We start from the raw sequence: 15,527 nt of genomic DNA, 5'->3' as shown, positions 1-15,527 counted from the left end.
TTGTCATGAGGAGGTGGGAGAGTCCGATCCGTCGGCGATGGTGTTACTAGATCTAAAGGGTGGGGTCTCCGATCGATCAGATCGGACGACAGAGGAGTTCGAGGACTCCGAAGCAGACATGAGATTCGAGAGTGGGCGACGCAAAGAAGTAGTGATTTCCAAAATTCGATCAAGATAAAGATATCCCACAGCCTAATGGGCGGGGAAAAGAGATGAACAGTGATCGGAACTAAATAAAACACCAAGAATGGAAAAGAGGGAAGAGGAAGAAGAGCAAACCCGACCTTCAATGCGGTACAAGCAAGGAAGAAAGCACAAAATGGCGGAGGCGAATAACGGTAAGAGAACCATTTGGAGGAAGATGCTAACAAGAAGAGCGGAACAATTGGAGCGAAGAAGAGGAAGAAGAAGAGAGAGGTCTTTGAGGTTAGAGAATGAAAGAGGGAAGAATAATGGGAAAAGATGAAGGGTTTGAGGGTTTGGCGGGATTCGAGGCATCGGGGTAACCAAGTAATTTTCTGGAGGGTAATATCCAAAGGCCAAGAGAAATGGACCGGAGGATGGGCCACGTGGATATCGAAGAACGAGGTGTCGGGTTCGCAGGTAATCATGACGCCGCGTCTGCGGGCATGCTAAGCGCGTGTGAGCCGAAAGAGAGATAGCACGTGTCCGTGGAGAGAAAGAAACACCGTTGATATCATTAAGCAAAAGAAGTAGGGCAGCGGATCGATAAATTTGAGAATATCCGGACCCCCAAAACGAAGTTCTTCACGAGGTTCGGGGGGCCGAGAGGGGGCATTTGTATCTACCAAATTCATGACCATGGGGATGACATGTCTCAAAGACCGAGGTAACTTAAGAAACCGAGAGTGAGTACGGGATATAGGCCGCGGTACTTGAAGCGATGAGTGGACGGTTAGCGGTTATGAACTGGAGAGGTGGAGATCGTGGAATCAGGAAGCGGTTAGCGGTTAGGGAGTATAAGAGAGAGAGAGAGAGGGAAAAACAAGAAAAAAGGAAAAAAGACTGAGAGAGAGTGAAGAAAGAGACTGTAAGATCAGAAGTTACATAGGGACTTCAAAGGTTGTAAAATCTGATTATACAGTACATAGCGGTTTTATCTTGTGCTTATTGCTTAATCAACTTTATGCAACAGGAGAGTTTATTTATCAACGATACACAAACACCGAATTCATCTAAAATTTCAAAATTTAGTGAAAATTACAGATTTCATACAAAAAGAAGAGGAAATCAAAACCCAATCTCGCAAATGATATATATACCCACACCCAATTGATATTTTTACAATTCTCCTATTTAAGTGAAGAACTAAAGAACCCATATAAAAAGAAAACCCCATAAAAAAATAGTCAAAGGAGTGAGATAGTTCCGATTCCAACCTGAATAAAGAAAATGGCCCGAGCTCAAGGCCGAATTTTCGTGGGGTCGGGTGGAGAAGAATGTCTTTACATTTTCCATTTTTATTTTCTTTTGTTAAACCCTTTATTTTTTCATTAACTTTTTCTCTTTTTCATTAACAAAAAGGGTGGCCGGGATTATTTGTTGAAGTGGACGAATGGGGTGCTGCTGTCCTTTGGACAGAATTTGAGGGCATGTCCACAAATTCAATAATTGTGTACAAAACAGTGTGGTATGCTTGCTTTTGCTTTAATTTGGAAGTATAATGTCTAGTTTGGAATCCAATGTGGATGTATATATAGATATTTAATTTGGTAATCTAATTTGCAAACTGTTAAAGAAAAATTGTATAGGATTATCAGGAAAAAAAAAAAAAAAAAATTGTATAGTTTATGTCTTATGGTTTTCCAGAAAATTAAGTATAGCTACACAGCCGCAAATTTCTTAAGTTAAGAGGAAGTAGCAAAAAAAAATTGTTTTTCAGACTGAATTTTATAATTTTGACCTCTTTTATTAGTCCCAACTAAATAAGCAACTACCAACAAAAAAAGGCTACGAACTAAATCAGTTACCAAAAGATTAGTGGGTTAATCAAAATAACTAAAATTCATCCTAAATCTACAAAATTCCAATTAAAAGTGAGATGAATATATGGGAGACCAAAACAATGTGGAAAACATAACTTCAAAAATGGAAAAAAGATATGTTGATTACAACTAATTTCAATACAGCTTTAGCAATTTAAAATGCATCTCTGATAATTTTGAATAACATGTTTAAGCTTTGTTTGATGTAATTCAAATTGTGAAATTGTGAAATTGTGAAAGAACAAATGGTTTTTTTTTAATAAGACAATTGTATTATTTGATTGCAGTATATCTTAGAGCAATACACACGCACCCTTGCCTGATGAGTGGCCTTGATTGACGCACACACCTACAGCCTGCGCACAGTAGATTTTTGTATTATTTATTTGTGGAAGAAATTGACAGTTACAAATGAAAGGGTAAAAATTATAAATAAGAAGTTTTAAAAACAATTAATACACCCAAAAAGTAACGTGTTCCTAAAATTGGAATAGAATCAAAAGATAATATTGGTCTTTCTCTAGACAAAAAGCACGCTAAAGAAAGTGTCTGGAGCCCAATTTCTTGCATGGTTATAGTTGACCGTAATTATTTTATAAACTAAAACTATTTAATTACAAGGAAATGACTCTCATAAGTCTTAAATTATGGATTTTATTTCTTTAATAGTTGGAACTTAACACAATTATAGGGCCATTAATTATGAATGTGTTTCCTATTTAAACTCTGATTGCTTTAAACTTCCACGATTTATTAGATTTTGGAGTCCATATCTCAAGGCAATATATTAGATCTAAACCATAATTAAATTAACTTTGAGAGTTTCAATTTGGACCACTACTTAACTCTCAAATTCCACGAGATCAGTCTCAACTATTATAACATCCCGTATTTTTATTTTTATTATAAAAAAATAATAATAAGTATTATTAATAGGGTTATAATAGTAATATTTTTTAAAAAAAAGAGGGGATAAAGATTAAATAGAAATAGAAAAATCGTGGGGAGAGAGAGTGGGTACGGTTAAACCCTCTCCTATTTTTGGGGGTTTTGAAATATAAGAGAGAGAGAGAGAGAGAGAGAGAGAGAGAGGACTCACTTGACGCTAGTAAGTTCGCCGGTTTTCGAGTTTGCTCCGTATACTAACGCTTTCGCGGTTTCGATCAATTTTTGTGAGTAGGCTAAACCTTAATTTTCTTAAGAAAACTATTTGAATTATTTATATGTGTTATACTAGTAATTTTAGTTATTTTATTTAATGGGGCCTTAAAAAGAAACAAAAGAATGTTACTAATTAGGTATATATGTTTCGATGGGTATGTAAATGATAGTAAGTAACAGTTGGTTATTATTGACTTGGAATTGCTTTAGATGTATTAGAGTATTTTTAGGAGTGATATCAACCTAGCATCAAACACCAAATTTTCAACAATTTGGTATTTTTTCAACTTCAGGAGAGTCATATGTTGATGAAAACACTAAAAAAACACCAAACCAAATACCAAATCGGCCAATATTTGGTTCCAGCTTTGGTGCTGTATCAAATCTCTCACGCGGTTTTTCCACCGCGCGGTTTTTCTAACACCGCATGGGCTTGGGCTTCTAAGTCGGCTTCTATGGCGCGGTTTTGCCAAAACCGCGTGAGAGATTGGAAAAGAAATAAAAAAGAAAGCTGATGTATGACATATTGCACGATTTTCCCAAAATCGCATGGACTTGGGCTTTTAAGATGGGTTTCAGTGGCGCGGTTTTGGGAAAACCGCATAAGCTATATGACGCGGTTTTGGATAAACCGCGTCATATATTTGATGTCGAAAATTTGATATTGCTCCTAAAAATGGTTGGTGTTTTTTTGGTTTGGTGTTTGGTTTGATTCAAAATTTTGGTGTTTTTTTTGTTGCTCTCCTAAAAATGCTCTTAGAACTCAGAAGTTAAAAGTTTGAACTTCTCATTTGAACGTTTCGGTTATAGCTAAGGGTTACGATTTTAAGAAATAATATATTAGAATATATAAGTAGTACGGCACTTATGAAGTTTGGAATTGTTTAAGAAGTTGGTACTGTTACCTACTACCTACTGTTACAGGTTTGGTAATAGCTTCGGGTACTTTTACTATTTTTTTAGGTATTTGTTACTGCCGGACCCCAATTTGTGTTGGGCGGACTCCCAAAAAAATACGATTATTACAAGCGTGCTATTGGTTTCAAAAAATTCAAAAAAAAACAATTATTACAAGTATGCCATTGATTCCCAAAAAATTGAATTCGAAACCCCAAACTTAAAGCGACTTCAATTCGGGGGTCGTTTGAATTTAAGTCCCAAACGACTTGGCCACACCGTTTGGGACTTAGTCCAAACGACCCACAACCGTTAAGAGCCCAAAAACAGAACTTTGAATTTTTTTTCAAAGTTCAAATCCCAACGACATGGCCACACCAAGTTGCGGGTGAGTCCAAATTGATGTGGCCATATCAGTTGGGATTTGGGACTTATAAAAAATGGTCACACCGTTTGGACTTAAAAAATCCCCAACGATATGGCCACACCGTTTGGACTAAGTCTCCAACGATATGGCCACACGTTTGGACTTAGTTCAAAACGATGTGGCCATGTCGTTGGGATTTGAACTTTGAAAAAAATTCAAAGTTCTATTTTTTGGGCTCTTGACGGTGTGGCAAGTTTTGGACTAAGTCCCCAACGGTGTGGCAAGTCGTTTGGGATTTAGTCCAAACGACTCCACCGGGTCGTTTAAGTTTGGGGTTTCAATTCAATTTTTGGGAATCAATGACATATTTGTAATAATTGTTTTTTTTTTAGATTTTTTGAAACCAATGGCATACTTGTAATAATTGTTTTTTTTGTGAGAGTCCGCCCAACACAAATTGGGGTCCTGCAAGAATAGGACCCTTTTTTTATATGTGTGGTCACATAATAATCATGTTAGTCTTGTTCCATGATATTAGTTTCGGGTACTTTTTTGCTCTCTTATGATACTATATATGTTGCTATTTGGAAATGTTTGGTTTCTACACATACTATAACTACGGGGTGAAATAAATTAATATACAACTAGTTTTTGTGCCCGTTCAACGAATAGGGACCGTTTTCATAAAATAATGTACCAAAAAAAATTAATTATAGAATATTGTAATGATTCAAATTTTGATGAAAATACTAATACTACAACATAATATTAATAAAATAAAAAATAGCTCAACAAACATAATTTATTTGATATATGACCGAACCACTGACAAATTCTAAAATTTAGAAGTAGAATCCATAAAACTTGTACAACATGTGATGTCATCGATCTTGTTTAAAGGTTCTATATAACTTCTATAAAAATATATTTTTTAACTTGTAAAAGCATATTCAATTAGTTAGCAATATTTAAGTACCTAATTTTTTTATAATTTGAACATTATAAAAGACAATTAAATCAAGTAATTCCATAACAAATAACACACTCATATAAGAAAGGAAAACACATAATGATCACCTAATAATGATCACCTAAGGTATATTGATAATGTGAAATCAAAATAAATATATAATAGCAGTCTCTTTTTCTGGTCTGTGAGGGTGTCCACGTAGGCAAATTTTAAATACCCACTTTACTCACGCGAAATCAGGACGAGTGTATTTTTTTACTAGCTCAAGCAGAATCCAAAAAGCTGCCTATTTTGATAAAAAAAAATAAAGAAATATTACGAGAAAAGCTAAACCCCAAGAAAAACCCCAAACTCTCTCTCAAACTCAAAAAAAAATAAAAAAATCATCGAACTCAAAAGACCTTTGCGAATTGATTCCCCGCTCTTACTGTAACAGTTCTTATGCTCTAGAAAATCCCCAAGAAAAACCAAGTAAAAAAGAAAACTTTAAAGGGTATTGTAGTACATACCCATGTCCTTCTGTGAACAAAATCGACAAGGATGTCGTGTGCCTAACACATTTTGACTTTTTAAGCTTCCTATTTTTTACTTTCTCCTTTCAAATATTGTTTATTTACACACCATGCCATGCAATCTTAAACCAATTTCCACCACCAATGGATGTTCTATAGTCTCTACCTCTAGACTCAACTTGAGCTCCAATAAGAAATTCCATTTTTCTCCAGAGCCAACCAAATTTGATGTTTGAGTGTGTTTGTGTATAAGTCAGTTAGTGTGTGCGTGCATTGGTCACAGAAAATACTGCAAGTAATTAGGACATCACCTCTGGTTTCTTCTACAAATGCTACCAAGAGGATCGGAAGAGACGAACACAAGAGTTTCGAGAGAGAATCCATGAAATGAAGAAGACAACGTAGAGATTACTAGTGTTAATTGTGATTCAAAACGAAATTTAGAACTCTCCGTATCTCTTAATAACTAATTACTTTGTGTGAAAAAAAAGCACTAAGGCTACATTCTCCCAAGTAACATTTGCATGATTTCAATGTAATTAGTTCCTCTTTGTGAATAAAATTAAGGGGTTATGTGCCCAAATAGCTTTATAAAACAAAAAAAAATAGTTTAGAAAGTCCAATTGGAGTGGCTCAAATCCGTATACATTACTACCTCATAAAATATATTCAAACGGTAGACATGTTGTGTCAAAATACCATGAAATTCGTATGATGTGATCATCTCAAAATTGCAATAATGTTTAGCAATGGTGTTTCACCTAACACTTACGTGAAAGTTTGCCAAAAGAAATCTTGCAGTAAAACACTTCTCTCGTGATATACAACTTGGGTATTTTAATTGCTCTTATGATCAAAACTTTGATCTGAAATTTTATCGAAACTGAACACCAAAGGTATTTCATTAATATTACTCGACTCCAAATTGAAGTTCCTTCGGCATTTTTAGTTTTTACTGACCCTATCTAGGTCATTAGGTGCACCATTCCTTCAACCCGGATGGACCTCTATTAAAGTGGTCATGTCTTCAGAATTGTGGCTATTTTTTACGGCCCATACGCCCATGTCGACGAACTGTGGCAAAGATGGCTGCAGACTGCAGTACGTGTTGCTGAATGCTGAGAACAAGCACGACCACAACTACTGCATCAGGACGAGATATGGTTTAGCACAATACTGTAAAGCAGCGTAAACTTGCCTAGAATTTGGTAGTTAAATAAAATGCAAATCCAACCACTTACTTAGATTCGAGAAAATACTCTTAATAATTACAGTTCACAGCAATTCGAACGGGCACGAAGTCAAGTATCTTTCTTTCTGATCGGAAGTCAAGTATCTTTTCATCTGGCATTGATGTTAAAAAATAAAAACGTAAAAACTATTGACATACACAGCTCTATGCCTCAGAAATCAAAGAGCACTTTAGTCGAAGGATGGTTATTTGGAGTTGTGAAAGGTTGCTCAGGTCGAGCGAACAAATAAAGAGGAAAACAATAGGCTCAGCTCTGTACACAAAAACTATAGGATCAGTAATTTACAAGGATGCGTCAGTTGGTGAACATCATTTCTCTGCCTCTGGCCAATCTACAGCTTCCGATGCCTCGTGAATCTATCAATGAGGATAGTAGGGACATACTACATGACAGTCCCCAAGACTGAACTTTTTCCACATGGCATTTGTTTGTTTTGACGAATTCTTCCAAAACCAATGCTAAGTTGAAATCACTGTAGAACCTAATTCTACGTTGATTTGCTGAAGGGAAGCTCCTTCACTCCATTTTCAACTGCCTCTCTCCACATTCGGTATCTTACTCCTAGTTTATCATATGATACAGGCAGGTTCCAGACATTTGCCCCATTATTCATCCTATCTTGTTGTCCAAGCACTAGTCGTAAATCCTCATTTAGAACCTGCATTATTCCAAAGTTTTATGTATAAACATGAGAAGAATGACATCAAATTCATGGAAAAACTGGGATGTCAGTAGTGTTGCATTCTAATTGCACATAAGATATTATAGGGATAGCTTAGATATTAATTGTAAACATGATCAGGGGACTTCTAATCCTCTACTAGGGTTGTTATCTGGAGAAAGTGATAAAGTGATAAATGAGATCATTACCTTCTCGGCAAAATACCTCCACACGAGGTGCATGAGGGGGATGTGCTTTAGCAAAGGTGCGAAATCTAGGGACATTCTGTACAACAACCTAGTCTTATTTCTTGAGGAAGGTAAGCACACGTGAAGCTGGTGAAGGTGCGTTGAGCACTGTTGAGCACTCAGCCCCTCCAGTTTTCCTGGCTTTGAGATTCCAATTGTTGAGAGGACAATGCATGGCGGTCGGAACTCCATATCTATTGGGTAAGGGTCCCAGTAACCTTCCATGCCAGATGCAGGAGTCAAGAATTTTACCAAGCTGAGAAGTATATATAGCCAGTGTAAATGAAAATGCATGACAAAAAATAATCAAGTGAAGAACATTTTCTAAAATGTAGCTATGTAATGGTACTTCATTTGAAGGATCAAACTTAATTTCCTCAACATTTTTTGTACAGAAATTTCCATATTCAAAAAAATGATCATCAGGAATTGATCGTTTTAGGCTTCCTGGTAATACTTTATGGAAACCAACCTGGGAACGCTCCATCCCTTGGCAAAGGTTGACGTGTGAGTGAAAGGGGCATGTGCGAGATCCAGAAGGTTATCCAGAAGTAACCCATGTTCCACGGGGAGATCCATGACAATCTACCATATAAAAGAGACCACACCAACTGTTGAGTGACTAGTAAATGCTAGATTGAGATAACACACAGAATAAAATTATAGTAAAAAAAGGAATGAGAAATTCTGGAATTACCTCTGCATGGATGACAAATCCCGAAGGAGGCTGCAGTGAAGGAAGTGTGGCAGCTGGAGGGTCATCACCAGGCCAAATCCAGATCATCCCATCCTGCTCGAAGCACGGCAAAGACCTTATAGTCACGTTGCGTATTTGGGTTGATGGCATTTTCTCACATTTTCCATCGGTTGAATACTCCCACCCTGAATTTCATTCCTTCCACATTTTAGTCATTAAATACTCATTCATATGTATGCAGAGACGTCTGACATATAACAGTTCTTCCTAAACATTTATAGCACATAATAAATTGCAGCTCAATTCTGTTTCCTAACCATGGTAGGGGCATTGAATCCGGCCTTCATTCACTGAACCAAGGTGAAGAGGGCATGCCCTATGAGCACATGTATTTTGCACACAACCAGGTTGCCCATCTTTACCGCGAAACAGGACCCATGGCTCCTCGAAGCAATCTATTGGCATCTGAAACCACAACGTAAAAAACAAAATAAGGAAAGGTAATCTTGGAAGGAAATAATGACTTAGAATCCGACACCGCATCATCATCTCAGTTTTTACATGGATGAAAATGCACTATTTAGTATATTACCATGGTGTCCACTTTCAGATCGGCAGTGAAAGCCACCGGATACCAGAAGTTCTTCATGAGAGGGTGATATTGTTGAACAGGGCCTGATATATTTAGCCTTTTCCTTGGCAATGTTTTTTTTACGGTGACCTCAGATGTTGAGGATGTGCTAGGAGAAAGGGAGGTTCTATCAGCGTCTATCGAATTTCTGTCCAGTAACAACTTGTCATTCACTAATTGTTCCATGAATGCCAGCTTGTCCAATGCTGTGGATACCCTTGCTTCTGATATGTGGACCTAAACTTCACCAGCAAGAAAAATGGCTGGATTTGAGTAAGTGTGCAATGAATTACATTATGATATTTGTTCAAATCTATTTGAGAGAAAGATTGTGTAAAACATATGATTTCTGTAAAAGTACTACAGTATTAAACAGATGCCGTCCACATTTCCACACTGCCAGACCTGTTTGTGAGCTTGTGCAAGATCTTCTTGTAACTCTGCAAGCTCTTTCTTTACAGTGCCAATGGACTTGTAGTCCCTTGCCAAGGGATTAAGAACATCCACCACCTATAGTCGCATCACATGAAAAGTAAGCATAAGTAGTTAGATGCAACTCATGCAAGAAGGTTATCCTAATAGACTCATTAAAAAAAAACATTTCACTCTAATAGAAAGCTTAATATGAGAATGTCCCAAATAATCGATTAATGCTAAAACAAAGACTTTCTACAGAGTTAAATTTTGAGAAAATGTTGACTAGATTAACTAATACCATAGGGAATGTCAAAGGTATGTGGAGTGTGGAAGACGTGTGTAGTGGAATGGAGTGCACTGCGAGAAGCACATAAAGCAGACTTGAATGGAGTGCAGTACAGTGTGATTATGCCTTCATGCAGAGACGTTTAGACAGTACATTTTGATTAGGATAAAAAAATAAGTGAAATGGAGTAGACTGATCATTGGACTAGATTACCAAAAGTACAAATCAGTATGGATTGTAGGATCGAATGCCGCGTAATATAGTATACACTCGCTCATGTAGTGTAAGTTCTTTTGATTGTTTGGGTGGCGTAGAAACAAAGTAGAATTGTCAAAGTAGATATTAAGCAGACAGTACAAAGAGTCAATGGCACCAATTGCATTTGTGAAATCATAATTTATGGAGAGTATTGGATTTGCCTTGAAAAAATCAAGCTCTAGTTATGAGTTGATCCTTGGTGTCCATATTCCCATCTATCTAACTAATTGACATACTAGTTAAAATATCCCTAAGATAAGTACCAAAACACTCTAAAGCACACAAAATGAATCATAACCACAATTTTAACAACAAATACCTTCTCATGAAGAACCATTATCATTAAAAGATCTTGCCGAGCACGCCAATCGCAATACTGAAGATCGAAACGAGCCACTTCTAGTGCTTGATTTGCGTCGAAAAATTTCCCTTTACTTTGTAGTATTCTAGTCCTTGGTTCCTCAACATTAAAAAGAGTACCCCAAGTGTTCTTCTTCTCTACTAAACCTTCCTCCTCTCCAAATATAGCAAACACTTTAAACCCTCCTTTTAGCTATTAAAAACACACCACCTTACTTGTTACAACTAACTTGACTAACAAAATAAGTAAAAATTTGGTTAAACTAAAACTTGGGTATTGAATAGATTACCTTCTTTGCCTGTAGTTTAGATGTTCTGTAGAAAGATAGAGGTAGAGAGATAGCTGAAGCAGCTGCAATGGAGTTCATAGTGTTGGAAATGAAGAACAGAGGAGAACAGAGTGAGAAAAGAGGACAAGTCTTATTTTTGAAGAGTTTGTTGATAAGAGGCTGGTGTTGCGCGCGATCCAAGTACACCTTCCATTGGTTGCCACGTGGATTAGTGTGTTCTCCTATGTTGCAAACGTGAATTCTTTCTCTTCCACAAGCTTTGTTGTGGGAAAGTTTCTTTGTGGGCCTAAATATCTTGCCAGCTCCAATTTTAGATTACTTGATTACTTTTTGTTTATCTTCTCAAATTATCTTCTTTTTTCTTTTCATTTAATTTGAGACTTTTTTTTTGTTTTTTGTTTTTTAATGCAGTTGACACACTTTAAAGTTGAAAAGAAATTCTGTGTATCTTGATTGTATCTCAAAATTTTCAAAATGGAATTTATTTATCATTTTAGAGATTTTCTTGCAATGTAGAGAATGAGCTTGACAAATTTTCAAGCCTAATTTAACTCTCCAACAATCCAACTCATTTAAAAGATCCAACTCATTTAAAAGTTGTACCATTGGGAGTAGGGGTGGAACTCGGTCGGGTTGAGACATAACTCGAGCCCAACTCAAGTTTCAAATGTTTCAACCCGAGTTTGGGACCAAGCCCTCGTCGGTCTTTAAATTTTCAGTTCAAGCCTAACTAATTTGGGTTGGGTCGGATTATATCGGGTTGGTCAAACTTATCGTGGTTTTTTTTTTGGAATTAGAAAAAATACCGAAATTAAAATCTTCTAATGAAATCAAAGAGATTTAATTGTTTGAAAGGGAAAATAACCTTCTTGATTACATTATTATCTTTAAAATAGAGATTCTAAACCTTATTTTTTACAAGAATAGAATGATTAAAAGATATACGTACATATATGCATACGGGCTCGGTTTTTCGGTTTTTTGATATTCTAACTCGAGCCCAACCCAAAACCGAATCGGGTTTTGATTTTACAAAACCAAGCCCGAACCACGGATCTGACATGTTAGCCCAAGACCAACACAATTCGGGTTTTAGTCCATCGGGCTTGGACTAACCCGACCCAAGTTCCACCCCTAATTGGGAGTCTGGGAGCATCGGAGATACTGGGTAGTGCTTTAAATTCAGATATGGTCTTGACTCTAGAAAAGTGAGGTCAATAATTTTTAAAATTAGGAGGATGAGCTTTAATATGAAGGGTATAATAATCCTAATTCTAAATGGGAATTCTACAACAAAAGAAAATCATTTACGAAAAAAAAGGTTCTCTATTAATTTAAGCTGATCATTTTTATTGTATACAAAAGATGGAATGTTTTTTTGAGTTGCCTAGAGAAAATATCTAGGATGGAATCATCAAAATATTTATGAGATCTTCAAAGCACATATTGATAGAAAAGATTGGGAGGGATGAAAAATATATGAAAATGAACTTTTTCAAAAGAGTGGACATAAGAGAGAGAGGGGGAGGGCTCATGTGCAAAATTTTATAATGTAAGTGTAGTGACAATATTTGGAAAGAGGTTTTTCAAAAGATGTGGTTAGAAGAGAGTGGGGAAGGATGGTATTTAGAACTGGGCATCGGAGTGGTGTATGATAAAATTTTGACCAGAATATGTAATTTATTTAGGATAATCAGAGATAAAAGGATTTAAAAGAAAAAGGTCCTACCGGGATTCGAACCCAGGTCGCTGGATTCAAAGTCCAGAGTGCTAACCACTACACCATAGAACCTAGTTGATATTCGAATAGAGAAACGTTTATATTAGAACAATTTTCATTTTATGGCTATATCAAATAAACATGTTATATCACTAACCACTTATACGGTTATACCTCACAGGCTCCCACATCAATAACGATGTTCCATTGCTTATTGTTCCTCGTATATCAATTTCTAAATGTACCATGGACCATGGTCCGCTATCTACAAATGAAAATGCAATGCCATTCTACTGAATCAACAGATTATTGCTGGTTGCAGTTCAATAAATGATTAATGAGAGTGCCCGAAAGTTTATAATTTTTATAGATCAACATATGCCAATTATCTGCTTGGAATCATCTTTATATATACTAGCAAAGATGCACGAGCTCTACACGCGATGTCAAATAAATAAAACTTACTGAAGAGTGTAAATATAATTTGGGTGAGCATACTTACAAGTCACATTATGCCATTTAAAATTTGACTTAAAGGAAACTCCAATTATATTTGATTTCATAGACATATGTAAGCAATAAACTAATAAGTTTATCTCCAAATCACACGTACTTTGAGCCTCTTATCCTACCAAGTGCACATTGCAGATGACAAAGATAAAAAGTTAGTGCATCAAAAGCATCTCTGTAACGTCATTCACTGAAATCAGTATACAAACCTTAGATAAATAGATAATATACAACCGTAGGTATTGACTTGGAAGAATGGGACATAACCTCCAAAGCTTAGTCATTTGGTTTATTAATCATTCATCCAAAATAGAGTAGTTACAGTAGCATATGAGGCACAATGGCATACTCAGTCTACATATGATATTATATCAATATAAGAATTAAAGTACACCAATAACAAAAAGAAGTAGGCCGTTCTGACTTGTCTTCTACCATAATAGCTGATATGTTACAATCATCTACTCGTAACCATCTACCCCTCAAGTGATGATGGATCAGCTGATATGTTGCATTGTCCATATACATCAAGAACTTGTCCCAACGCTTTACAAAAACACGCTTCAAAATCTAGCAATTCGCATTGAAAGCTAGAAGAGAGCCTACTGGTAGTTAAGTATCAAACACTTCGACTACGTCTCTACAACATGGAGAGAGCTGATAAATCTTGCAATAGAAGCGCCGTCCTCTTTCAAAATGAGAGAAAATGGGGGGAGATGATTGACCTAGATGTGAAGGCTAGCCGTTTAAGTGTTAAGTGTTTCTTGCTCGCTTTCTTGCTTTTAATAGCCCAAGGAGCTTGATTTAACTGAAGAAAGCTCCAGTAATGTGATTGAAACTAAGAATGGTATCTCAAAATTCAGCGTACATCATAAATTATTGCCATCATTCTTTATTCTCTCATATATCGTCTTGAAAGTCTCCGTAAATTAGCATTTAGGCAGGCAAAGGCCACCAAATATTCTGACAATTCTGCAATTCTAGCACCAAATATTCTTATATATTAGTGCTCGATCTCAAGAAACACAATAATTTAAAAAAAATGAGCAAGGTAAATGAATCCCCGGCTACCTAAGTATTTTCTAGGTGAGACCATCATAGGTTCTCGCTACTATATATAATGAAAATCTTAGCACTGGCATGTTAGCTCTTCCCTTCACAATACCTCGTTACAATGATGGACATGATATAAGTTGGATAATCACAATAATGCGAAGATAGAGGTTAATGAAGTATAAAAAAAAAAATCAAAAAGAAAGTCACACCTGCCATTGACATCATGACTGAGGTAGATTTTCCCCATAGAATAATTCTTACATTGAAAAAAAAAAACACACACACACACACACACACACACAGATAGTATATATATATATATATCAGGTCGGCTACTCGACATACTATTCTAACATACTATCTTGACATACCCTGCAGCCAACCCTCAAATCAAACAAAATCTAATGGCCAGATCTATTTTTAGAAAACCAAACAAATAAAAGAAAATGGGCAACAAATAACAGCGGCGAAAATGTCATTTTCTTTTAGAAAAAAAATAAAAACCCTTTCTTCTTCTTCATTCAACCACAAATAAATATCAAGTTCCAGTCGTTTCTTTCTCTACTACCAGCCCTTCTGTCTCAAGTAGTCAAATTCAGATTAGGGAAATGGAATTGTCCCTTATTTGATTGATGTCTTCCAAGCTAGTAACATTAGCGTTCCTTACAGGAGTGTTATTCCTTTTTTAGCTATGGAAGATCAAATTCTTGAAAAGCTCCGCAACTTGTTGACAATGCAAACAAGGGTATTCCTAGTGCACATGTCATCTGCCCTTGGTGTGAAAATTTTTTTTCTCAAGGTAAATGAGGTTGGACTGATGAGTGAAGGTAATGTGTGGATTGTCACAAATGGACTCACAAATCATTAGGTTCCATGGATTATACGTGATTGAATCGATGCAAGGCCTCTTGGGTTTAAAGCCATATATTCCAAGGTCAAGAAAGCTTAATAAATTCAGGGTTAAAATGATTAGGAAATTGCCCATGAGAGTTCATGTAAAGTCCTGAATTCTCGTTAAGGGTATTTTTGTAAATTTCATATCAACTCTAGGGTCGTTATGTAAATTGGTCGTCGGGTTTATTTTTCAAACGTACGAAACTTACTGAAACTTAACTCCGACTCATACGTCCACGTTAGGTAAGCGACCCATATGCTAAAAATTTGACAAAATGCCGGTTAAGCGGTTTTTCTAGCGTCGTGCGCCGGGCACGAAGTTAACGTAAATTT

The 15,527-nt window shown here is 36.2% G+C and overlaps 1 protein-coding gene and 1 non-coding gene across 2 annotated transcripts; both read right to left on the bottom strand.

The window, feature by feature from the left end:
• Nucleotides 1-7,223: 7,223 nt before the first annotated feature.
• LOC147501085 (chlorophyllide a oxygenase, chloroplastic-like) lies at nucleotides 7,224-11,173 on the bottom strand. The gene is made up of 9 exons (XM_086606119.1): nucleotides 11,015-11,173; nucleotides 10,684-10,917; nucleotides 9,809-9,913; nucleotides 9,365-9,640; nucleotides 9,090-9,237; nucleotides 8,773-8,957; nucleotides 8,548-8,660; nucleotides 8,037-8,331; nucleotides 7,224-7,824 (listed from the first exon to the last, which is right to left on the bottom strand). Exons 1-9 carry the CDS (start codon nucleotides 11,090-11,092, stop codon nucleotides 7,654-7,656), a joined length of 1,605 nt encoding a protein of 534 aa, XP_086462245.1. The 5' UTR covers nucleotides 11,093-11,173; the 3' UTR covers nucleotides 7,224-7,653.
• Nucleotides 11,174-12,734: 1,561 nt separating this feature from the next.
• Nucleotides 12,735-12,806, bottom strand: TRNAQ-UUG (transfer RNA glutamine (anticodon UUG)). Its single transcript has one exon. It is a non-coding gene; the product is annotated as a tRNA-Gln (tRNA).
• Nucleotides 12,807-15,527: the final 2,721 nt, after the last annotated feature.

The sequence above is a fragment of the Coptis chinensis genome, chromosome 4 (assembly GCF_015680905.1).
Source record: "Coptis chinensis isolate HL-2020 chromosome 4, ASM1568090v1, whole genome shotgun sequence".
NCBI classification, from domain to species: domain Eukaryota; kingdom Viridiplantae; phylum Streptophyta; class Magnoliopsida; order Ranunculales; family Ranunculaceae; genus Coptis; species Coptis chinensis.
Note: the sequence above shows the minus strand (reverse complement) of the source record. Positions and strands in the feature narration are given on the sequence as shown.